The sequence below is a fragment of the Podarcis liolepis genome, assembly GCF_965112155.1.
Source record: "Podarcis liolepis genome assembly, chromosome: 3".
In the NCBI taxonomy this organism is placed as follows: domain Eukaryota; kingdom Metazoa; phylum Chordata; class Lepidosauria; order Squamata; family Lacertidae; genus Podarcis; species Podarcis liolepis.
This window is the reverse complement of record NC_139557.1, coordinates 38,991,838-39,017,385: the sequence shown is the minus strand read 5'-3', so window position 1 is coordinate 39,017,385 and position 25,548 is coordinate 38,991,838. Positions and strand designations below refer to the sequence as shown.

At 41.3% G+C, this 25,548-nt stretch overlaps 1 protein-coding gene across 7 annotated transcripts in view; it reads right to left on the bottom strand.

Annotated features, from left to right (window-relative positions):
- Positions 1-25,542, bottom strand: part of FAM135A (family with sequence similarity 135 member A) — a 52,736-nt gene extending 27,194 nt beyond the window's left edge. For 3 of the 7 annotated variants that reach the window (XR_014524629.1, XM_083497331.1, XM_083497334.1), the window contains exons 1-9: positions 24,339-25,542; positions 17,118-17,204; positions 15,481-15,605; positions 9,676-9,755; positions 8,503-8,642; positions 6,874-6,944; positions 6,028-6,201; positions 2,340-2,466; positions 1,609-1,762 (exon numbers count right to left, since the gene is read on the bottom strand). Coding sequence is in view for 5 of the 7 variants with exons in the window: in XM_083497331.1 (XP_083353457.1) it covers positions 1,609-1,762; positions 2,340-2,466; positions 6,028-6,201; positions 6,874-6,944; positions 8,503-8,642; positions 9,676-9,755; positions 15,481-15,557 (823 nt within the window). In the remaining 2 variants the exon portion in view is untranslated. Of the gene's footprint in view, positions 1-1,608; positions 1,763-2,339; positions 2,467-4,516; positions 4,623-6,027; positions 6,202-6,873; positions 6,945-8,502; positions 8,643-9,675; positions 9,756-15,480; positions 15,606-17,117; positions 17,205-22,487; positions 22,605-24,232 lie in introns of those variants that run through there. The other 4 variants (XM_083497335.1, XM_083497332.1, XM_083497333.1 and 1 more) reach the window with 4 other exon arrangements.
- Between the last annotated feature and the right edge of the window lie 6 nt (positions 25,543-25,548).

Genomic DNA, 25,548 nt, shown 5'->3' with positions numbered 1-25,548 from the left:
CACGTTCTCATCTTCTCAAAGTTTAAAGCAGAGCCTATTTGTCTTGTTTGGTAAGAGTAGGCGGTGGCTAAAAGCAGAGAAAGGGGAAGGAATTCTTGTGCAATACAATAATGTTTTATGGTCAAAGTTTAGCTGTTAACTTTGGAGCAATGTTCTTCTTGGCTTACCTCAAGTCCTCTCAAAACCCATTTTCAAAATGACAGTTGTACAAGCTATTGTGTTAAGAAACTGCAAAAATAAATTGGGCTTCTCATATGTCATATCTATTCCAGTGCTACCCAAAATGCGGATCCACAGACCTGTTTGGCCATTGGTCCCAGTAACTCCATCACAGCCCTGGTTGGGTGGGATGCATCAGGTACCAAATATGGTACCAGTCCCTGCCACTTGCAGGAGGAAGGGGGGGGGGGGAAGATGCCAGTCCACCATATCAGATAGCTTGAAAAACACTGGTCTAGCCAATAAATACTTTAGTTGGGAGTATTTAGACTTAAACCAATGTATTAAAAAAAATACTTCTTTTTAAATTTATGAATCTTTGGCAGAGCCCTGAGTAAGGACTTCCACTTGCTCAACAGGGCTTACGCCCCTCTCTTCCTCCTGAATCCACCAACAGTGGCCAGGGTGGGGGGCTTGGGAGAACCCCCAGAACAGCATGTGGTGGGAAGAGAGGGGGAATTTTTCCATCTGGCAAGCTGCAATGCTTGCACACACAGAACATTCATCATAACCCAATGTTGAATTCCACTTTTAGCTTGTATTAAAGCCTTAACTTCCACCACTCATAATTTTTGATAAATATGTACAGAACAGCCAGCATGTTTTTTTCTTTTTTGTCTTGTAATTCTTAACTAAAGATTCACCCTTGTGGTCTCAAACCAGTATCGACAGCACAGTGCTTTATAAGTGAGCATAGCTAATATTAATTATAGATAATGGTTGTGTTTACACATAACACTAAGCCATGGTTTTTTTAATCATGATTTTTTTCAGCAAATCACAAGCCATCTCAAAAGATAAGGCAACAAACCATGAATTGTTTCTCCAAAACGTAAGCTTGTTTTCCAGCTGCTTTTGCCTTATGCTTCTGCAGCCTGACAAGCATCTAGGGTGGAATATCAAAATAAACCATGGTTAAGAAAGGCTGCTGCATTTTTACATCACTCCAAACCATAGTTAAAACAAACCACAGTTTGCAAACCAACAAGAAACCATGGCTTTACATAACAGTTTGTTCCTAGAAAACAATGGTTAGTCTGCAGGGCAAAGTTCAGATGTTCAGACAAACCACGGCTTAGTGTTATGTGCAAATCAGACCACTAAGTACAGCTATAGATCTACCATTCAACACAACTGTTTTAACCTTTTATTATAGCACATTGCACTTTAGGTAATTTGTTCTTAAAGGTAAAAGAAACAGGGCAAATCTTAAGTCAAGAAGAACAAAATAAAAGACATCCTGTGCAATATATTAAATCTGAGGGCAGAAAACAGAGTTCATGTTTATACTATCTGCTGAACTAATACCAGATATGCTGTAGACATCTAGTACTATAAAAAGTGCTTGCTGATACATATAGAAGCAAATAAAGTATTTATTTCACATACCTGCGTCTAATTTCAGACAGGAAGGCAGCTCTTTTGATAAAGTGGTAAAATAGCTATGTAATCCTTTGAATGCAATCAGCAAACTGGCACAAAGAGTACGGTGGAGATTGTAAGCATGATTCAAGAAAGTCTCTGCTATTATAAAACTGCAGCCCTAAAAATAGATTTGTAAAGTTATCAATTCAGCACTAACAGTTACAACAAAATTACATTTAAAGATTAAGGTAAGGACAGGTCACAAAAAGGTGTGTCTAAACACAGCATTTAGCTCCCCACTTCTGGTGGTAGCCCTCCATGCCCGTCTACAAGAAACTCCCCTAAGACTGGGGCATTTTCACCTCCAGAGCAGCAGCTATGAGGAACTGTTATTGGACAGAGAATGAGAAAACTAATGACATTTCCATGCACATGCAGGACATTCAGGGATGAAAGCTGCAATCCTGTACCATACTACTTTTTCAATAGGACTTTTGAGTAAATACTTAAAGGAAAAACCTCAGTGTATTTAAGAAAACAATACCGTGGCACTGTAAAACCATCTCTATTATGCAGTATCACTGAAAAGTAGTCAACACTTCAAGAAATGTTCTAAAATTCCCAATTCCTGACTAACACATTTTGTGCAACTGCACTGATACAAATGCTTTGTGTGTTAAAAATAATGTTGTTAAATATTTATCATTTCTTTCAGCAATTAAAAAAATAAATAAAAACAATGATTACAATCTTACATCAGCTGATAATTGTTTGGTGTAATTGCTGCCAAAAACAACACTTTCAAGAGAAGGAATCACAGAATCCCTGTTCTGTGCGGGTGCATTTCTGTTTAGCCAAGTATTTTTGACAGGACGAGGAAAGCTAAAAAAAAGGGGGAAGAAAGAAAGAAAAATGTCTGAGAGAGGGGCAGAGGAGAAAACAAAATTCAGAATAGAAATGCAAGGTGAATTAGAGACACATGGGCGAAGAACACACAGCATCATTTTAAGCCATAACCCAACATATTCTTTTAAGGTGTCTGCTGCAACTGGAGGTACGTGCCAGTGTACCTCCTAGAATCTAGAAGGCGGATTCTGATAAGAAATGTAGAAAGTTTGCAAGTATAATTTGGCAGGTGAACAAACGGAAAACACTGGCTGGAATCTAAAAACCTATGTAAGTGATACAGTGGTGCCCCGCAAGCCTTGTAAGACGGAAAACCTACTAGACGAAAGGGTTTTCCGTTTTTGAGCTGCTTCGCAAGACGATTTTCCCTATGGGCTTGCTTTGCAAGACGAAAACGTCTTGCAAGTGTTCCGATTTTTCCCCGCTTTCTCCCCCCTTTTTCTAAGCCGCTAAGCCGCTAATAGCCTTTTAGCCGCTAATCCGCTAATCCTTTAATAGCCGCTAAGCCTTTAATAGCCACTAAACCGCTAATAGCGCTAATCCGCTAATAGGGTTGCTTCGCAAGACGAAAAAACCGCTAGACGAAGAGACTCGCGGAACGGATTAATTTCGTCTTGCGAGGAACCACTGTATCGGTTACTGATGATCAGTTGGGGTTACAGCAGCAACCATACCATAAGGTAAACCACTTTTGAAATTAATGTGGCTTTCAAAAGCAGTTCTTGATATGGCAAGGGGTGTATGTGTATATAAGCAGTGGGTCTGCAACTTATGCTCACTTTACATACATGAGCGCAACCGCTTATGGGGGCAGGAATAAATAAATAAAGAGTGGGGAAAACCCACTGTTCTCTACTCTCCATTTATTTATTTCCCCATAACCCATGCATCCAGCTGATTTTCCTTGTTTATTGGGCTCTGGGAAGGTTGTGGGAGGTCCTGGGATGCTCCCAGAACCCTCACACTTCCTTTCCAAAGCCCAGTAAGCAAGACAGCATCTTTCTAGGGCCCTTGTGAAACCTTCCCAGAGCCTGGTAAGCAGCCATCTGCCGGGGGGAGAGGGGCTGTTGGAAGACATGTTAAAAAAAAAAATCACACTCAAATATATGTCAAATTTTAGATTTAGTTTAAAAAATGCATCACATGTGAAAAGATGCAGAGTCTTATTTACATATACTGTCTACAATTTACAGCTTCTAAATAAAGCACTGTGCATAAAGAATCTCGTATCGTGTCATCCAAGACTTGCAGAGAAATTAAGTATCACTTATCCTTCCTTTGGCTTGTAGATCGAACAGTTCCAACCATTTCTGGTTGTATTTTGTTAAGACAAAAACAAGGACTTAAGCAATTTTAAGACAATTGGAAGATAACCAGAAATGCAGTAAGGTACAACAGTGCACTCCAATTATACCATATATGCTAAGTTAAATCAACATAATGGGCTAGAGTAGCAATAAGCAAGGACATTAGGCTCACACACAGTCAGTGAAAGAAACTTTTACCCCCAGCTTAGGATCTGAAGGGAAAGTTGTGCAGTGAGAATGTGCAAGCTGTAGCAGCAAATACAGCCCAATCCACTTCTCTGCATCATCTCTCTGTTTGTCCATTACACTCATACATTACTAGTCTAACCCAGGAGTAGCCACACATTTTGTTGCCTGTGTGGGATTGTGACTTTGGTAGACTCCAAATCCACACTCCTTCTACTGCAAGACCTTTCATGTGATGCTCGATCAACACATTCAGTGTAAGAGAAGTGCACTGTATATGTGAAGAATGATCAGGGAAGAATACCATCACTATTATTTGTTTCCCTTCCACCACCTTTAGCAAGCAGAACATTTTAACTGAGTTAGGACGACTTCCAAAGAAACCATAAAATCAGAGGAAGACATTATTGCCACCATAACAGAAGAACCTCAACAGATGGACAGACCTTTGCCAAGAATAGAAATGGCAATAGACAGCAAAAGCACTAACACCGTCCAGGAAAGGCAACTCATCTTCTCCATTTGCCACTAACCATAGCCAACAGCTAATCCTTCTAGCTTCCAATTCTGGATAAGAAGATTCTTCTCCTTCCAGCAATCCACCATGCCTTTCTCCTACTAATCTGTGGCACAAATGGCTGTGTTACAAAAGGAAACACACAAACTGTATTCTAAAAGGGCAGGGGGAAATCCTTTGTGAAGAGTTAACGCAGCCTTCTCTGAGCTGTCACCCTCCAAACATTTTGGACGATGCCCATCAGCCACAGCCAGTGCTGTACTGGATGAGACTGATAAAGAGTTGTAGTCCAAAACATCTGGGGAGGATGTCAGGTTGCTGAAGGCTGAGCTAAGGTGTTTACAGTAATTTTCATCTTGCCTCTTTCACTGGTGTTTTATTACGCTAACATGAAGCATGTTACAGCACGTATGTTTTAAACTAGGGGTTATGCCCTTGCTTACTCTGATTGCTGACACCCCACCACACATTAACCCCCTAGAGCAGAGGTTTTCAACCTTTTTGGGTCCCTTAACCAACCAAATTCTTTCTGTGGCACCTCTATGGGGCTCAAGAGCCCAGTTATGTCACCCCTTCCCTGCAGAGCTGGCAGTCCCTCGCCCCTTTTCGAAGCCTCCCTCGTGGAGTGTTCCCTCAGTCTCCTCTCTTCTCCCCTCTCCTTGGGAGTCCTCTGGGCATCTGTAGCTGCCCCCCCTGCCCCCAAAGAGAGGTTCTTCCTCACACTGCCCCACAGGGGCCTGGGAAGCAACTCCTGGCGAGCCGAGAGATACCATTCGCCTGGGGAGCTTGTAGCCAGGGCTGCTGCAACAAACAGCTGTGCAAGCCTTTGGGAGGCAGAAACGTGAGAGGGCATCAGAGAAGGGAGGGAAGGAAAGAGAGGCAGGCCAGTTCATCCAGTTCTGGGGCTTTTTACATGCTGCTACCAGTAGAGATCCCACTAGTGGCATTTCCACCTACTCTCAGGTTTGGTGGGAGGCAAGCAGGGCTGGGCAAAGAGATGCCTCCATTCAATCCAACATCACCCCACAGACTGGCAGAAAGGTGGCTAGGGACTCTGCCCCTAACAGAATAACCCAGAGAAAGAGATAAACCAGAACACTGCCACAATTCCTGTACTAAAAGCACTAAAAGCAAGATTATCATAGCCTAGGCCACCAAAGTAAACAAGGCAATCTAAATTCCATTAAACTAATCATGAACTGCATCACTTCATTACTTGATTAAAACTAGGGCAGAGGTTTTTCTAGCAGTTATGGTTGTGTGGTTTATCATTCAGCAGCTCCTGGGCTTACCATCTCCTTTCTATTCCAACAAAAAACTGAAACAGAAATTTCAATTAAATTGAACGGATATTTATAATACTCAGGGTTTACATAGAACTAGTCACTGGTATGTATAATACACATTTCAAATAATCACCACTCCAACTAAATTACTATCACTTTAATGACCAAACCAACAAGCAATTAATTATTTCATCTTATTAAATGATTAATTTTAAAAAGTATAAAATCAATATTAAATTACCTTATTAATGGTTGGTGAAGCGCTACTAAAGAGGCATGGACTATAACAGAGATGACAGAAAGGTGAAAGTAATCAAACATAACGTTGACATAGTGATGAAGGCCTCGGTTTAAGGTAAAGTGCAACTTTAGTGTTCTGCTGCTAATTAGCTGCAATGTGCTCAGGTCATCTGGCCTAAAAGAAAAAGAGTATAATCACAACCAACATTTTGAAAGTAATTTAATACTACAATAATGCAAATCAATGCTTCAAATCTCCTGTACCATAGTTACTATAAAACAAATCCATCAAGATCTAACTACTTTTTTTATATGCAGGACCTGTAATGAAATAGTGGTGCTCTGCCCAGTGAAATAACTGAAGTCTCCCTTATACATCTCAGTATTTTTGTATACAGAGGATTTTGCACATAACCACCCATGTTTAACTCACAATGAAGTCAATATAACCTACATATGTGGAAATGCACAAATCATTTTTTATAAAAGTATCTGATGGGAAAATCTGTTAAGATGGAAACAACATATAATAAATTCAAGTATAGGCATCTATCTCTGGAAAACCTCTCAAAGAATTAGTCCCCCACCCACCCACAACTTCAATAACTTTTAGAAAGTGCATGCCTAATTCAAGGGCTGTTTTGCTTGCAGGAATTTCAGTACATCCACGGACTTCACAATCCCAGTTTCCCATTACTTTAACATTAGGAAACGCTACATGAAAATGTGGTTCAGTTTCCACCAACACTGAAACAAAGAATTCCTTGATGCACAAAGAACTGTGAGCAAAAACCATTTCTTTAAAAGTAGAAATAGCAAGAATATGAATGTTTAGTTTTAAACTTACGAATAATCTGTATCTGTAAAGTGTAGATCTAAAGAGAGCAGGAAATTCATTTCATTCAGAGACTCTTCAATCTAGACAGGCATTTCAGAAGAACAATTATATATTATTGTTATTAATACAAACTACAGTTTTACTATACAATCATATCCAGACTTATTAACTTAATTTCTTAAAAAAAAATTATATCCTATGCATCTTGCTGGGTTTCCCCAGCCACTCTGGGTGGCTTACAATACATATAAAAACAAAACAAAGCATCAAACATTAAAAAACTAAATATCCTGTACGAGCAACAAACCACCCAATAAATCAATAGAAACCAATAACAACAATAGCAATAATAAACAAATTACTGTTATACTCGAATTAAAATAACCACCAACCCTAACTAAACATTTGACCAACATCATCCCGACAAAAACAAAACAGAGGAACCAAAATTAGAACCATTTAAAATATTTTAAAACATTTCAGCTAGTTGCCCCAACCCAAGAGTTGTTCCAGCAATGTCCCTCCGGCATCCCAGGAGCCTCTTTTAGGAAGGACACAAAGTGGCTTCAAATCAGTGTGAAGGTAACTACAAATATACATGCATGAATACAGGGGAATAATCAAAAAATGAAATGAAATCAACAGCAACAATGTAAATAAATAAAAATGTATTGTGTATTTTGGGTCTATGGACCACAATAAAGTTGTGTGTGTACAAACAAACAAACAAACAGACAAACACAGTGCCATGCATTCCAAATTCACTAAAATTTACTAAAAAGTATTAATATACCACCCTTAATTTTTCATCAATTCCAGAGTGGTGCATAATAAGTTGAAATATAGTAATAAAAGATCTTACTAAAGAACGACAGATAGAACAGTCAACTGCAATTCTTCTTCTTCTTGAACACTAATCAAGTTTTAAAGCACCTGGATGTCTAAGAGAATCCTAGATCTTGTCCTGAATACTGATCATAAAGAATGGTCCTATTTTAATGCTATGCTCCCATGTCTGCAAGGCAGAGAGGGGATCATTGCTAAATCTTCTTGTATTGGTTGAGGGCAAAACCAAATTGGAATAGGGAATTCATGTTGTCATAACCTTTTGAATGGCAACAAGAATCTGCAGTGGACCAACCATGATAAAGGGAAGAACTGGGCATATTAGGGGCATACTGGAAGAAAAGTGGAAGTTAGTCAGAATTCTGACCTCACTCAGGGTCAATCCAACCTTCAACAATGGCATAACATTACTTGTGCTAAAAGTGCTAAGTTAATGCACTACCAACTGAAATCAGTGAAGAGCTCCACATGCTTCCAACTCAATGGGGCTATAGGAGACTGTACTGTCATCTATTCCTGGGAGTTTTCTTGTGTCTTGTTGAAGGAGTGTGTTTGTAATGGGCAGGATAATGTCATGGCATTATTTTGCTGCTGCATATTTACTGGCTGCCTTCCTTGAATGGGCAATATTGGTGTGCAACGCTGTAGCACCCAGGGACGCTGCGGGTGTATCTGTTAGCACTTCAACATTAACATTTATGTCCACATCTACTGTTGTTGTTCCTAGTGCACACAGGATTGATTGTGTGGTAATTCGTCAAGCTATTTTAACAGTTAAATATATGCTATTACCTTTCTTTCATCCAACAGCATTTTAATTTTGAAGATCATAACATCATCCACAGACACTTCCTCATTTTTATAAAGAATTTGAAAGGTTTTACTGCAGACTACATTGTCATGGACTGAAGCTGGAAAGGCAAGATCAGCACCTAAAGAATATGGATAAGAGGCAATCAAGGCTCAAAATATCCTGATTCTATGTTTACTTACAGAATGACAACTGTACCATGTTTTGGCTTCATTTTAAGAAATGGTTATTTGTAATAATTATTTTGTCATTCATATAGCGTATTCTAAAAAGACTGTCCATTCAAACACTTGAAAGCTGATTTGACAGCAAGTAAGGAAGGGCATTCATAGTTACTTCAATAGATAACAGTAACATTTACAAACCAGTTCCCAGAGCCAGTGTAAATTTACAGGCAAGGTATAAAAGCAGTGATGGAAGTAACGAATAAGCTGCAGTTTAATGAAAAGTAAATCCAAGAGAACATGGAACACAGTATAAAACTACTTTTACACTTCAACTTTTTTTTTTTTTTTTTGCCTTTTCAAAAGATCCACTAAATTGTCAGTAACCGCTTACATATTTTGTTAAATACAGCACTGTTCGCATTTCAAGTTTGAGAATGAAGGCTCTTAGATTTCTCAAAGGGTAATTTTTTTGTCAAGACCCAAGTACTCATTTTAAGCAGCCCTCCAACAGGCAACAATATATGCACAAATGGCCCTAAAGTTCACACCCACTGTCAGAAGTATTCACGGGACGCAAACTGGTAATTTTTGCTTATCTGATGGACAGCCCTTTGGGAAAGGGAGAAGATGTGGACCTGCAAATTCATCTTTTCTCCTGCAGACAGCTCTCCACACCAAACATATTCTAGAGCAGATGGGAGCCACAGAGGTAAGGTGAAATAAGCAAAAATTGTATTCTTCCTCAGTTAACCTAGTGTTTGCTGGAACAAAGAGTCTTCCATCATGGGAAGGACACAACTAGATACAGCCCTTTTACATTTCTCCAAGATCTTTAAAACCAAGTGTTTTCACCTATCTTAAGCTTAATTAATCACGTAATCAAAAAGTATATGATTAATTAACTAACACATCTTTAATCATTTCAGAATTCTCCTTTATTAAATAGTAATTATTCACTCAAATAGTAATGAAAAGATGTTTACTTACTGGTTGCACGTAACAGGCTTGCTTCAATTTTGTGTGGAATTCTTGGAGGAATCTTCATTGATACACGAATCTGGTAAAAGCTACAGTAAACAAAATTATTTTCAAACTAATACTGTTTTAACATAAACTGATATGTATATATTTTAAATATTTCTACCCTATTTCCCCATCAAGAGGGCCATAAAAAACACTTAATGAAATCAGTTACGAAAAGCATTTTATACACTACTGTTAATCGTAATTAAAATAATTCAATACCAATTAGCCAGTAGGGAAAGAGAAGCATAAGGTCAAAGTAAAAACCAGTTAAACATATTATCATAACTCCACTAGCCAGGTTTGCGTTTCTTAATTACAGTAGGCTTCTTATGCAGCTTACATTCCTACTCAGACGTGCAGAGAAGCCACTGATCCAATTTGGGGCCAGGATTTTTTCTGAAAATCTATATGTTGAGATCGCACACAAGGACTTCTGATTTCTGTCACACTTCATTATCTCATTGAGAACTGATTTTTGTTTTTGTTTTTATTGGTTCCATTATAAATAGGAACAATTATTGTATATGCTATGTTATGTTATTCTATATTATATCATATGACAACATATGCTATTCTATGGTGTTATTCAATGCTATTACCACAAAATTTTCATAAAATGTTTATTACTACTTATTACAATAAATCAAGCTGAAGTATTTGATCAACAATGTTACTGATCAGATTTCCAATCTATTTTGCTTACTTAATGGGTTCTTTAGTATGCAGCCAAACAAATGTTTTTCTTATTACAACTTAATTAAGTGGGTTTGCATGTGAGCATCTGAAGTTACGTTGTGAAAATGCTTCATTTATTTTTCAGTTTTTCTTTCACTACAAATCACTAGCTCTGGAAAAAAACTTAAATCTCACATGATCAACATAATCCACATTTTACTACATGAGCAATACAAAAACAGGTGGCTTCAGACACAATGAAGATTCTACTTTATGAGAGAAAATAGTTTCCAATAACAAATATTTACTTGCTAATCCAAATATGTTAATCTCACCAGGGTCAACTCAGGCAAAGTATGCCAACAGGTTAAAATTCAATTCCTGACCTCTGAAATAATAGCCTAACTACAAGTCATAAAGTATATTAAACTATGCTTCAATATTTTAAGAGAACAGCTTTAGATAGGGATGCGGATTTTAACATCAATATAATTGATTAATTAAAATAATTGTTAAATCAACTGATGCTTTAATCCCATAATAAGACTGATTTAAGTGAAGTACTTAAATGAATACAGACTACACTGGAGGCACACATATTCCAGCTCCCTAATACTTTGGTCAAAATTAAAGTTTAAAAAAGACCCTTCTGGTTTCTGCCCAAAAGATAGCAAGTACAGTGGTACCCCGCAAGACGAATGCCTCGCAAGACGGAAAACCCGCAAGACGAAAGGGTTTTCTGTTTTGGAGGCGCTTCGCAAGACGGATTTCCCTATGGGCTTGCATCGCAAGACGAAAGCCCATAGGGAAATGCTGGCGGTCGGGAGCAAAGACTTTCGCCCACAGCCGGCCTTCAGAAGAGGACCTCTTCTGAAGGCCGGCGGGGGGGCAAAAGTCTGCGCTCCCCCCCGCCTGCCTTCCCCCCCGCCTGCCCCGGGCGATCTTAAAATGCTGGCGGGCGGGAGCGAAGCATTCGCTGCCGACCCCCAGCATTTTAAAATCTCCAAGGGACAGCAGAGAAGTCTCTGTCCCGGGGAGATTTTAAAATGCTGGGGGTCGGGAGCGAAGCGTTCGCTGCCGACCCCCAGCATTTTAAAATCTCCCCGTGTCCCGGGGAGGTTTTAAAATGCTGGGGGTCGGGAGCGAAGCATTCGCTGCCGACCCCCAGCATTTTAAAATCTCCCCGTGTCCCGGGGAGGTTTTAAAATGCTGGGGGTCGGGAGCGAAGCGCTTCGCTCCCGACCCCCAGCATTTTAAAATCTTCCCGGGACACGGGGAGATTTTAAAATGCTGGGGGTCGGCAGCGCTTCGCTCCCGACCCCCAGCATTTTAAAACGCTGTTCCGAAGGGGGGGGCGGAAACACCTGCCCCAGCCGCCCCACTTCGGAACGCTGTTCCGAAGCGGGGAGGGGGGCGGGAACACCTGCCCCAGCCGCCCCACTTCGGAACGCTGTTCCGAAGCGGGGAGGGGGGGGCGGGGACACCTGCCCCAGCCGCCCCACTTCGGAACGCTGTTCCGAAGCGGGGAGGGGGGCGGGGACACCTGCCCCAGCCGCCCCACTTCGGAACGCTGTTCCGAAGCGGGGAGGGGGGGCGGGGACACCTGCCCCCGCCGCCCCACTTCGGAACGCTGTTCCGAAGCGGGACGGGGGGCGGGAACACCTTCTGAAGGCGGGCAGGGGGCGAAAGTCTTTGTCCCCCCTGCCTTCCCAGGGGCTTTTAAATCGCCCCGGACAGCGGAGAAGTCCTCCGCTGTCCCAGGGTTTTTTAAAATGCTGGGGGTGGGAAGAAAAGCCCTTGTCCCCCCCCCCAGCCTTCAGATGAGGTCCGGGGGCAGACTGTCCCCGGACCTGGTCTGAAGGCGGTTTCCCTAGGAACGCATTAATTGATTTTCAATGCATTCCTATGGGAAACCGTGCATCGCAAGACGAAAAAACCGCAAGACGAAGAGACTTGCGGAACGAATTAATTTCGTCTTGCGAGGCACCACTGTATTTTGATTTCAGGCTAAAGATATTAAGTTTCCTCCTTGCAAGATAAAAAATCAGCAACTAGGACAATTAATGTTCAACTGAGGCCCACTGTGAAGAACACTTTTCAAATCATCATACAGATGGGATTTAAGGCCTCCTATATCTGAAGTCATTCTGCTTTTTTAAAAAAAATAATCTGCTGTAACAGGAAATATTCAAGACTTGTAAGACATTAAAAGCGCCCTTTCTTCAAACAATAAATGGCAGATTTGTTTAAGAAATGAGTTCTTCTAGGTCAGACACAATATGCCCTTCTTTTCATAGTCCCATAATGTATCTATACACTTAAATTCACAAGGTGGGGTTCAGAGGCAGTTTGAAAGAAAACAGGGGACCATGTGTTCTCAGCAGAAGGCTTACAGCAGGAATAGCCTATGTCACACCTTCCACATGTGGACTACAACTCCCATCAGCACCTGCCAGCAGTGCTTTTTTCTCTCTAGAAAAAACTGTGAAGTTGTTACAGCAGGCATAGGCAAAATCGGCCCTCCAGATGTTTCGGGACTACAACTCCCATCATCCCTAGCTAACAGGACCAGTGGTCAGGGATGATGGGAATTGTAGTCTCAAAACGTCTGGAGGGCCGAGTTTCCCTATGCCTGTTGTTACAGTAAGTGCCACACTTTTTAACAACAAAAAGAGGTATTGGTAGTGCGTTCCCTTGAGTACCCCCTGAAAAAAAGGCTGACGACTTGTAGCCTACAACATCTGGAGTATACCACATCCGTTTCCCCTGACTTAACCAAGCAACAAGCAGAATACTGTATAGTATATCCCCAAATGAAGGGTATAGCTGTTGTTTTTGAAATACTGAAGTCAACTGCCTCTAGAACCACTTTTTGAATATTTGCTGTCAGTTTGGGTAAGTAGGCCACCCCCTGGCCTAACCTAATGATCTTTACTAGGTAAATTAATGTGTTGTATTTCCAACCCTCAATTAAAATAATTTACTTATTATACCACCCTCAATTACTATGCATGCAATGCAAAACTTTGCAGAACTTATTAACGCAATATTAAATTTGCACTCAGCTGGAAATTTTTCAGCTCAAATTATACTACCTTCCAGAGGTAACATTTCATTTGCTCTTACTAGTTCCAGATAGCTCTCTTAGCACTACTATATCAACATTCCATATGGTGGCTTGCAGGAATAGCCAGAGGATATCTCTCAGCTGTCTGAGGCAGCAAAGAAACTGCCAAGGCAGCTGAGGACACCAGTTGGCAAATACCAAAAACAAGGCAGATATAGAATGTTCTGCTCTTTCATAATAGATGGGCAAATGTCAGTGCTTTTCAGAACTGAAACATCTAACAAACATTTTATATTCAGAACATGACATGCATAGTTTGTATGCAATTAATTCAAGGAAATAAATCAACAAGACAAAAAGATGTGATAAATACATTAAATAAATAAATACAATCCCCATTTATGTGGGGGTTACATTCCAGACCTCTGCAGGCATCAGTGAAACAAGCGTAAATGAGAAGCACACTGGAGTGGCTTGTGAGGAGATCCATCCCAGAAGCCAAAGAGGACATCCTCTTCAAGCTCTGGAGAGGGTCTCCACGAAAGCTGAAGGGGCAGCGAGGCATGCTCAGCTGACACCCAAGGAAGTGGTGGCTGAGCAACCTCAAGAAAGCCCCGCTGTCCCTCCAGCTCATGAGGTGACCCTCCCCGGAGCCCAAACAGAATGTCCTCTTCATGCTCTGGGGGCGGTCTCTTTTCACAGGGTACTTCCAGGGTCTCTCCAGGGTACTTCCCATTTCTGGGTTCCTGGCACTATGCGTGTGCGAGGACATGCACGAATAGATCATGTGTAAATGGGGATTTGCACATATGTCTAATTCTGTCCTCTTAAAAAAAAAAAGGAATAGAAAGTATGATCCCAAAGAAAGCCCAATACCCAGGGCATAACCCCAAAGGGTGACTGTTGTAGAAAGAAACATATCTGAATCAGATTTGGAAGCAAACAATATATTGATTACAGAAGACAAATGCATTATAAACAATGGAACCAGAATTTTATCTGAATGAATTGTGACCACCTTCAATATCAACATGCTGTCATTTTACAAATATCAAATATGGACATTTTATTTAACTCAATATTCTACAATACTGAAAGGATGGAATCTAGCAGTTAAGACTGTAATTCTATACACACATATACTTGAATTTCTGAGTAGGTATAGAATGCAGTTCTATGCACACTTACTCAGCAATTAGCCCTACTTTCCTCAATGAGACTTACTTCTGAATAATGCATAGGATTGTGCTGCAAAACACTTCTGACTCAATTTAAGTCATACAATGACTGCATTTGCACATCACAGTAGTTGGGGAACCTTTTCCGGCTGGCATGCCTGATCTTTATCTCCCAACCCCTAGATGGCTAAATGTAACAGGTGGGTGGGCCTGTGCACGTGTCAATCACCTGAACACAAACCTGAACACAAACTACTGCCCACTGGATACGTCTTCAACACTTGGCAACCAATAAAAATAAGGTTACCATCCAAGCACCACAAACACAATCAGGGTGTTCTCTTGACTATATAATTACATTGCAGTCGCTCCATCTTCCAGTTGGCAATGGACCACAGCACAAAATGAGTAAGTAGACGTGCGAGCAAGGATCTTTAGGCGATTACCAATCATTTTCATAAAAATACACAGCTGCTTACACCCCCTAGAGCACCCCATTTTCCATAGATAAACAAAAAGGCTTATCCTGCCCCCGGCTCAGTGTTCTGAATGCTCCCACCGACACCACCTGAAAATAGAGAACTTTTATCCATGCATACGAGAGAACATGTAAACCAAGCTTAAGTTGTCTTATAATTTTATTCATGATTGATACTACACAGATTAGTGAATTTTGATTCCTGACCGTCTCTAAGATGCGATTTAAAGTAAAAAAAATAAATAAATCCAGTTACAAGGGCTACATACACCTTTTCTCAGGATTTGCAGGCATTCATTAATCTTCCATACAAATATCTCAGGAATTAACACCATCAGAACATATAATATTTGTTGTATGTTACCTACCCTCTTTGAAACAAATCCACGTTATAAAACTTGTGGAGCTCCACGGAGAATTCTACCATTGCCTGTACTTCACTCATTTTTATGTAGATGCAGAAGTCCAAGAACTGTTGTCGGCACCTTATTTACTGCAGAGATGGAACACAAGATATGTGAGATGTGCTTACAGCTGATTACTCCATGACCTAACCCTGGACTGAACTATGAACAAGTTTCCTGCTTCATACGTATGTCCTTAATGAATAAATGTTACATAACCCTTTCTGTTTTGCTTATCTGCTTCCCCATACAATAGCAACAGAAACAGATGCTCCAGCTTGACCTCCACCTTCAAAACAAACAATACATTTTCAATGCAAAATTAGTTATATACAATACAAAGGAATTGAAATAAATAAATTTGTTTACCTAAGGTGGAAATCCTAAGCACACCTGGTAGGATGTAAGTCCCATCAAATTCAATGGGAGTACCTCCAAGTAAAATATGTTTAGGATTGGGCTGCAAAGCAAATTTTCATTCTTCAATTACTCTTAGAGCCGTAAAGCACCCCTTACACAGATTTGGGTAATGAAGGGATAAATAAAACTGCCTCAATTTGTATGAGTGGAAAAATACACAATCCTTAATATTGTGTCTTAACTATGGAGCAACAAAAGATGCTCATTTTGAAAAGCAACAATAAACTATGGTTTAGTACAGGGGTCAGCAAGGTTTACCTCGCCTGGGCCGGTTCACTCCAGCGGAGATCCCTCCGTGGGCTGGATTGTGCATGTGCATGAGTGTGCATGCCTGCAATTTCCAGCGTCTGCGCATACGCAATTTCTGGCGTCTGTGCAGATGCGATTTCTGGCACCGCGGAAGTGAGTCCCTGCGCCACGCTGGTTTAGCACAGCACACGGGGACGTGCCGAGTGGGCGGCTCGATTTGGGGGCGGCTCGGGGGTGGGCCACTTGTGGCCCATGGACCTTAGGTTGCCAACCCCTAGTTTAGTATGATATGCATACATGCAGTCTGTTGGTGTGTGTTTTTTAAAAAAAGTAACATACATGCAGAATTTTTTTTTTAAAAAAACAACAACTCAAGGGTACAGCTGCCCCAACCAGCTCAATGAGTAGTGAACGTGCTCAGTCACCTTCAGTTACCACAGAATGCTTAGCAAGAAAAGAAGATTAGGAAAAGCTGGGTGATAGCAAAGGGGCATACATTGCAACATACTGTTGCATAACCCACATATCAAGTGCATGTTATCAGTTTCTATTGTAATCATCTACATTTCATACACCACAAGTAACATAAAAATGAGCTCTGCTGGTGCCATGGGTCTTTCTTTCCCTCTCCCCTCCCCATATATGCCCTCAAAATCCACTAAGGAGAGGAAGTTCCACTGGACACAGAAGGCTGTTGTGCCAGTTGAGTTGCAGCACTGGATACAGCCCTAAATTTCTAACATTAGACTGAACATTATTTCTCCTGAATACGACTGCCACTTCAGTAGGGAAAACTTAAAATTTAAAGTGGAATATCCTCTCCTCATTGATATAATGTAATACTAAAGATGTAACGGGAGTTATACAGGCATGTTACAGAACTGGACACAAAACTATTTTTTTTATAAAAAAAAAACAAGATTCCTTTTTACCTCTAGTAATAAATAATCCATTTTGATTAAAGCTAATATGCAGTCTTCCAGTTCCTAATTTCTGCAGTCAAGTGCATACTGCTTGCTCTGCAAGAAAAAGAAATCAGATGATTGTACACCTGAATGCAAGCCATCTACACAGAAATTGGTGCTCTTATTTTCTTTAATTCCCAATCACCCAGTTCACTAGTGTCATTAAACTATAGTTTAAAGCAAACTAAGTTTTAATATGAATGAGCAGCATGTCAATGTGCACTGCTCAAAAGTTCCCAAAGCATTCCTCCCCTGCTTGTGCAGATGCCTGTGTTGCTCAAACCCAGGCTCATGGTTTGTTTTTCGCAAATAAACCGGAAATTGTAACTATGGGTTGCTTGGAGGAAAACGACAAGCTTGTTCTTTCCACGGCAGAAACAGGGAAGGAGAGCCTCTGGAACTTTGAGCAGTACGGCTAACACGCTGCTCATTCATGTTGACCTGTAGTTTGCTTTAAGCTATGGTTTAATGTGAAGTTCCACTGAAGTCACGAAGTTCACTAAGTTAAAGGAAGCATAAAAAGGGTTGTACTGTATATGGAAAGCAGCTGATGTCTTTGGAATGGTTTGAAAAAGCAACCAGTTAATACACTGCAATTATATACACAACAAATGTTCAGGTTCTGCAATGTTTACATCCATCTAGCACACAATATATAGGACATTAAAGGCTTTTTTTTTTTTACTGCTGAAAGGATAAGGGGTAGGGGTGTCCTGTTCCCCATTAACTTTTCACAGGATACCCCCCTACACACTTGTAAGGGGTGCATCAAAGTTGCAAATATGTTACTTGTCAGCAAATACTGTAATGCATAATATGCCATGTTTAAGCTAAATGTATTTATTAGTTGTAGTTAACTTTTTATCTGAATACCTATACCATGTGTTATGGATTAGCCACAAACCAAGATTTCAAACTATGGCTTAAAGTTGGTTTGAAATTAACGGTTTCCATTAATTGTATTACACTCACACTGTATTACAGTGCACTATTACACTGCACTGAACAAACCAGATATAGTTCTCCTACCTCCTCGCCTTCACTTGCTGCAAAGTGGCAAGCAGTTTTTACTAGTGTTTCCCAGTGGCCTCATATAGGAAATACAGCTTAATTTGGCAAGCTAAACTATTATTTAACTGTGGATTTGGGATCTGGACTGGCCTGAAGGCACAGGAATATTAGCTCCAGCTATAGCTATAGATACAAGACCTCTGATAAATGCTTTGTTACAAACAGCATATTATTCTAAGGTATAATTCCATCCCCTTTCCTGTGCCCCATGGAAAGCATACAGCTCAGCAGAAAATAAAATGTAATTTAAAAATCTTGAAATGGCATTTAGATGGCATTTCTGATCCAAGTGGATTATGCTGGCTCCAAATTCAGTATCAATACTTGGCTCTGGGAAATAGGCAGACTATATTGCCCATTCTTTCTTCAGACTGCAGCATAATGCCTGTTTAAGATTAAAAAGGTCTATGTGCTGAAAAATCAACCCTGAATTGGGAAATCGGTATTTTCTACAGTATTAGTCACTAAAAGTGACCAAATTAAGACTAATAAAAGAAAAAGGTGGTAGGAGGACTGCAAAATGCTCCAATAACCATCTGAAAAGAAAGCTGTTTAAGCAGATTTATCCTCAGTTTCATTGAAATGGCACAAATAGCTCCAACCTTCTTGGCTATCTTAATTAAGCTCTTGCACAAAATAATGTGACTCTGCACGATGACCATTCAAAGATTCTGTTGTGGTTGAACAAAACAGGCAAAGAAGTTAAAGAAGGGATATAAAAGGATATAAAAACAAGGAAGCAACTTTATCCCCCATCAAATGACATCTGCAGAAAAGTGACCATAGTTAGCTAAAGTTTTCCCATGTTGCCTGTAACACACTGTTCTGACCTAATAGTACATGGGGCAGGGAGCCGCACACCCTCAAAATCCTCATTTAGTTAGAGAGAGAGAGACAGAGAGAGAGAGAGAGAGAGAGAGAGAGAGAGGGTGGGTAGAAAAAACCTCAAAGGGGGTTACAAAAAAGATAAAGCAGTAAGATTATCACTAAAGATTTATAACTGTATTTTAAAAACAAAGTGAAGGTTAAAAATCTCAATAAATTAGACTAAAACAGGTTGTGTCGCTACCAACTGATTCTGTTTCCTACCTATACAAGCACATATCAATTGACTTGTTAAATAGGAAGCACAGTGAAGCTGATTAAACTGACCTATTAAAATAGAAGCACACCTATCATTAAACAGTGGGGTACTGCACCCATGTATTGCTTACAGGTTTCTCATAGGAGTCTGGTTAGTCACTGTAGGAAGCGGGATGCTGGAGTAGATGGCTTTCCTCCAGCAGGGCTTTTTCTTATGTTCTTATGAATAAATTGTTAAAAAGTCCATTCTTCATACTTTACCCTTGCAGCCCATTATAAACTAGAAACAGAATACAGTAGGGTTGTTGGGGTTTTGTTTTGTTTTGAAAAAATCTCCCAAGTAATAGAAATGTATTCTGAAAAAAAATCCTAAACTTTATTAAATTAAATACAAATTGAATTTCCAAATATACCCTTCTGCACATTATTAACCGAAGGTTAAGCCTCTAGAGAAGTCAACGAGAGCTTTTGCATCAGTTTTCCCTGAAAATATATAGAGTATTCTGATAGGCCAACTCTTTTGTGAACATGGAAGGCGTGGTTTCCAAATATTCTAACTTCAGGGAACCCTTTTCCAAACGCCTTTGCCAAGGAACCCTTGTCACATAACCCCAAAGCACTCAATAGGATTTTGTGTTATGTTTTAGGGAGCACATTCAGTTTCTGCCTATTGTGTTTTGCCATTCCCCTTCACAAACTGAGTACACTATTCAGAACACATCCAGCTCTCTTCAGAAGCTATACATTGCAATGGGAATATTGGAAAAGGAGGACACATTGTTTTGCAGAGCAGCTTGTCTACTGCTGATTTTGTTTGTTTTGTTTTGTGGGAGAATCCCTGATATGGAATGCCCAGGATTCCATAAATCACAAACTGGAAACCAATTGCTTAAATCAACTAAACTAAAGCTTAAAATTATATTTAAAAACTTTTTAGAAATGGACAGAAAAAGCTTCAAGTACATACTACAATAATATTCAAGTTGGGAGTTGTGTACAGATCAAGTCCCACCTCACTCAAAATAATTCTTTTTTTAAAATCGCCATCAAAGTATATATAGCACTTAATCGTTAAAAAAACTCTATAAACAATTTTAAAACTACCAACAAATTCAAAAATCAAAATAGACAAGTACATGATTGATATGGAATCATATAATTGTTAAAGGAGAAAGATACATTCCCAAAACATTTATAATATATAGCTTATTTTTTAATTTACAATACTTAACCATAGATGTAAAAAAGAAAAGCATTGCCATAGTTTTATCTGTTACCTAGAAAAGGAGCCTTTGAAACTCGTGTTTGACTTATGGGTTTAAATCAAAATATATTCTCTTAAAAGTAAATTATGACCAAAGCCAAAACATGGTTTGTGTCATTTCCCCCTTTCCTCCCCCAATAATTCCAGATGCTATCCCAAACAGTAGACTCTGACAGCAGAACACCCTAAAGTATAGCACATAAATTTGAATACACCAAACTTTACTATGCTAAAACTATGGTTTGCAAATCAGCCATGATTTCAGGTACTAATCTGGTGGCAATTTGCAAATCAGGTGCACCAAATAGCAAGTTCAGACATAAAAAATATAGCTTCGCTTTATTCCCAGACCATCTCTGTAAATATGGGCATTAGGTTTGCTTGCACTGAGTTCCACTTTCCTTTTAAACCACGTTCTATTTTTCAAGAGACACATGAGACACTTCATATACTTAAGCAAGCTAACCGGAAGTACCATATTTTTCGCCCTATAGGACGCACTTTTCCCCCTCCAAAAATGAAGGGGAAATGTGTGTGCGTCCTATGGGGCGAATGCAGGCTTTCGCTGAAGCCTGGAGAGCGAGAGGGGTCAGTGCGCACCGACCCCTCTCGCTCTCCAGGTTCAGGAAGCTATCTGCAAACCTTGGGAGCCCGTGGGAGTTCCCACCGGGCTCCCACGGCTTGCGGAGAGCTGCCTGCATCCTGAAGCATCCCCCCCAAAAAAACTAGGTGCGCCCTATGGGCCAGTGCATCCTATGGGGCAAAAAATACGGCAATACCCACCTTTACTAAATTAAAAAATTTCCACACTCTGCCTACCCATAAACTTGTGTGTTTCATTTAATGCTTTGGACAATCTGAATTACAAACCAGACTTTAACTTCCGAGAAATATGGGACGGCCATTGTTCCTTTATCCCAGAATACTATGTGTGTAATCTGATATTTGTAGCACCTCTATAGGTTTTATTTCAGACCACAATACCATCTGGGAACTGAGTTTACAAGGTGGCCCCATGGCTACAACATCCAGACTACTTTTTGTACTTTTTTCTTTCTTTTCTCAATTCCCTACTCCAATTTGCATAATATCTTGCCTGAGGAAGAGATGCAGAGAACTTAAAAATTTGACAGTTTCATAACATTTTGGTGGGTTATACTGAATTTATGGTCCAACAGTGGATTCTGGATTTCTGTTCTTATGGACTAGTTCTAGAATAAAATGTCACCTGCTAACAGCCTTAGCCTCTGAGCACTTCCCATCTTTGTTTATCCATGTGCTATATATGGCACATAGGCTAAGGTTACCAGACGTCCCCATTTCCCGGGGACAGTCCCCGGATTTACAAATCAGTCCCCATATAAAATCCATTGAAGTTGAAAAGTGTCCCCGGATTCATTGAAAACAATCTGGTAACCTTAACATAGGCCACACAAAATAAATAATGCTTTGCACAAGCATTCATTTTGTGCAGCTTATGTGCTAGGGTGGATATATCAATGGTTAAGAAACAATTAAAAAAAAAACAAAGGTAGCCATAAAAAACTCCAAAATACAGTTGGATTTTGATTAACATACAGCTACTGTTGCTTATCCAATTGGCACATGTGTACTCTTTAGGAAAACAGGTAATGTATAAAAAGAAAGAGAAAGGGTCCGTAGTAGATCAGTGGTAGAGCACTTACACTGCATGTAGGAGATCCCTGTTTAATTCCTAGCATCTCTAGGTAGGGCCAGGAAAGATGCTTGTCTGAAACCCTGGAGAGCTGCTACCAGGCAGCACAGCTAATACTGAACTAGGGTTGCTTCCAGATGATCTGTTTATTGAGTATTCATTCTGATTTGTTTGCAGGGAGGTTATATGAGTGCTTCAAGCAATTGTTATTCCACACTTCCCAGGGCATTTCCCCACCACTTACCAATGGACGGGGTGAGTCTGTTGAGCAAGTGTGTCAAATGGATTTTAATGGTACAACCCGGATTTGCTGGTATGCAATTGAATCTCACTTGAAATTAGTGACAGCCTGGAAGGACCAAAGGTCTGACTCAGTACAAAGCAGCTGCCTACAGTACATAGAAATTCTAAAGCAAGATCTACCAGGATGAGTGGGTTAGGATCTAGCAGATCTCTGGCTGAAGTAGGAAGTTCTCAAATCATCATAGCCTTTTGAGAACTTCCTACTTCAGCCAGAGATCTGCTAGATCCTAACCCACTAAATCAACTCCCCCATCCTTTGCTCAGCAATATTTATGCCAGAGTATCCCCCTTATCCTGGCTCAGCCAGGAACCAGGTGACTGAGCCAAGGCAAGCTTGGCATATCTTAAGCCTGCATAAGCCCTAGAAGAAGGGGTTTTCCAGGCATGGGTCCAAAGTAGGAGGACTGAGGCTGGATCCTATTCCTGTTCAGCTTGGTGCAAGATCTGGCAACGTAGTATAGGTCAAACACTATTTCCAAGGCTTATTTTCCCTCTGCCAGTCTTAGGCTGGCTTAGCTAGAAGTAGTTCCATTGCTAAATGGAGATTGGATCTGGTGTAACTTTACACTGGCTTAAACTTACACCATCTTCCTTTATGACAGCTTCTTGTGTATGGGATTATTCCATTATGTACTTCATGTTCTAAACGAGAATATGCTTTAGTAGTTAAAACAAGGGGGCCAACTTAATATTATTAAGTACACCCAAGTGAAGTTTTTGCAGTCCATTAACTAATGTAGTCCATATGGACTTGGCAAAGACTTCGTGTACAGCCCCTAAAAAGATTTACATACCAGCAAAAAGCTTGACTTATTTTTATGAGGTATCGGGTAGCTTCGAGAGTTAAACCAAGGACACCATATTACATTAGGAATGTTAGGAATTTGCATTGATAGAAAGACATACTTGAGGGCCCTGGAGGGAGGAAAAAGTGGTAGAACAGCATGAAGTGTTATAATCACCGGTAACACTTAGTAAAGTTGTACTTGGCTACAGTACAATGAATGAAGCGGCCATGCCTCTCCTACTCCTTTAGATTAATGAACTAATAAAGAAATGTACATCCAAGGTCAAAATGCCTTGGTGATATCACTGAACAAAAACAAGACTAAGGTTTGATTTTTAATATAAAATGACACAAATGGTTCTCAGTCATGGTCGCCCTGCTGAATTATAGAGAGGTATGTGTAAGTTGAGTCAGACATGACTAAACTACTAAACAACAACAATGTGTAAGTTATTTAAAATAGGACAACTCTCCCCCCCCAATAAAACACACACACACCCAAGGAACACCCTGGTACCCTAGAATTCACGCAGGATGCGTGGGGAACCTGTTAGAGAAATAGGACAAGTTTCCTGGTTTCTCGCGACGTTTAAAAATAGAGCACAAACAGAAAAAGAGAAAGGTAAAACGAAACACACGAATTGCCAGGGTTTACTGGCTCCCTTCTAGCTGAGGCTTTCAACCAAACTAAAGAGGATTCGATTGGAGTGGGATAAGACTGGATTGGGCCGGACTGACTCCGGAGAGAAAACGAAAACACACACACACACTCACTCTTTCACACAGAGACGCTCACTTCTGCTTGGAGTAAAAAGGAAGTGCTTTTTACATTTATTTATTTTTAATGAGGCTTCTAAACGCTCCACACATCTTTCCCAGCTGCTCCCCTTCCTGTTCACCTTCTAAGAGGCGCAGGAAACATCCACCTCAGCTCCAACGACGCCCTGGTCCGTCGCAGGTTTTCTCTCCACACAGACACCTAATTCACAAGCCCCGCCGACTCACCTGAGGGAAAGGAGCAGCAGCAGCAGCACCGGACACCGGCCTCCCCCAGGGAGAGGCGACTACCTGTCGGTCCTCTCACTGCCGGCACCACCACCACCTCCTCCTCCCGACTCGACGCTCCTATCCGCTGCCGCCGCTTCCAGAGGAGCCCAGGCCTCAACAGAAGCCCCGGAGTGGCGTAACGCAGGCATCCGACGCCGGCGCCCCGCTCGGCCGGCAGGGCGGCCCGCGTTCCGACCGCGCGCGCCCTCCTCCTCTTCCTCCTGCCGCTGCTGTTGCTCTCGCCTGGGAAAAGCGGCTAGGAGCAAGTAGATTCCGCCGGCGGCCACCACCAACACCGCGACCGACCGACCGACCGCCGCCGCTGCTTCCTACTCGCAAGCAAGCAAGGCAGCGCGGGCAGTGAGAGGAGGAGGCGGCCGCCGCTGGCGAGGGCTGGCAGGGAGTTAGGCAGGGAGGAAGGGCGACTGCGGCATCCTCCTCGAGGGCTCTCCTCTGACTGTGGCGGCGCTTGATCTCCGAGATTCCCTACAGCCGCTCCCGCTTTCCTGGAGATCTTAGCTCTAAGATCCTCCTCCTGCTGCTGCGCCTGCCGCTGCTTGCTTGCTGGCTGGCTGGCTGCTCCCTTCCCAGCTCCAGCTCCCCCTGCTGCTGCTGTGTGCGAGGCACCGGCTGGGCTACACACAGTGTGGGTCGGCGGGCTGCTGCTGCTCTGCTGCTCCCACCCCCACCGGCAGGCAAACAAACAAACAAAAAGCAAATAAGTGGGAGGGTGGAGAAAACAACAACAAGAAGAGCAAATGCAAACTGTCCCTCGAGGCACATTTGGGGATTGCCGCGACTGCTACTTGTCGCCTTGTCGTTCTCCCTTACTTGGTCTCCGGCCAAACAGAAAGCGGAAAGATGATCGCCTCTTTTTCTTCTTCCTCCTCCTCCTCCTCCCTTCACCTGCCTGGCCCCCGGGTTTTTCTCATCGGAGGTCTTGCCTGCATGCAAATTTTCCTTGGAAGGACCAGTGAACCTGTGCAGGGGCTTCAAGAGTTCTTGCAAGCAGCCGCAGCGCAGTTAGGCCAAGTCACACCACCTACTGGCTTCTTTTGCAGCGCAAGCCGGCCCTCGAAAAGTCTCTCTGCAAAGTGCCTTCTCAGCAGATACTTTTAATTGCACAAGGCATGAACATTCCCAGAAAGCAAAAAAAAAAAAAAAAAAA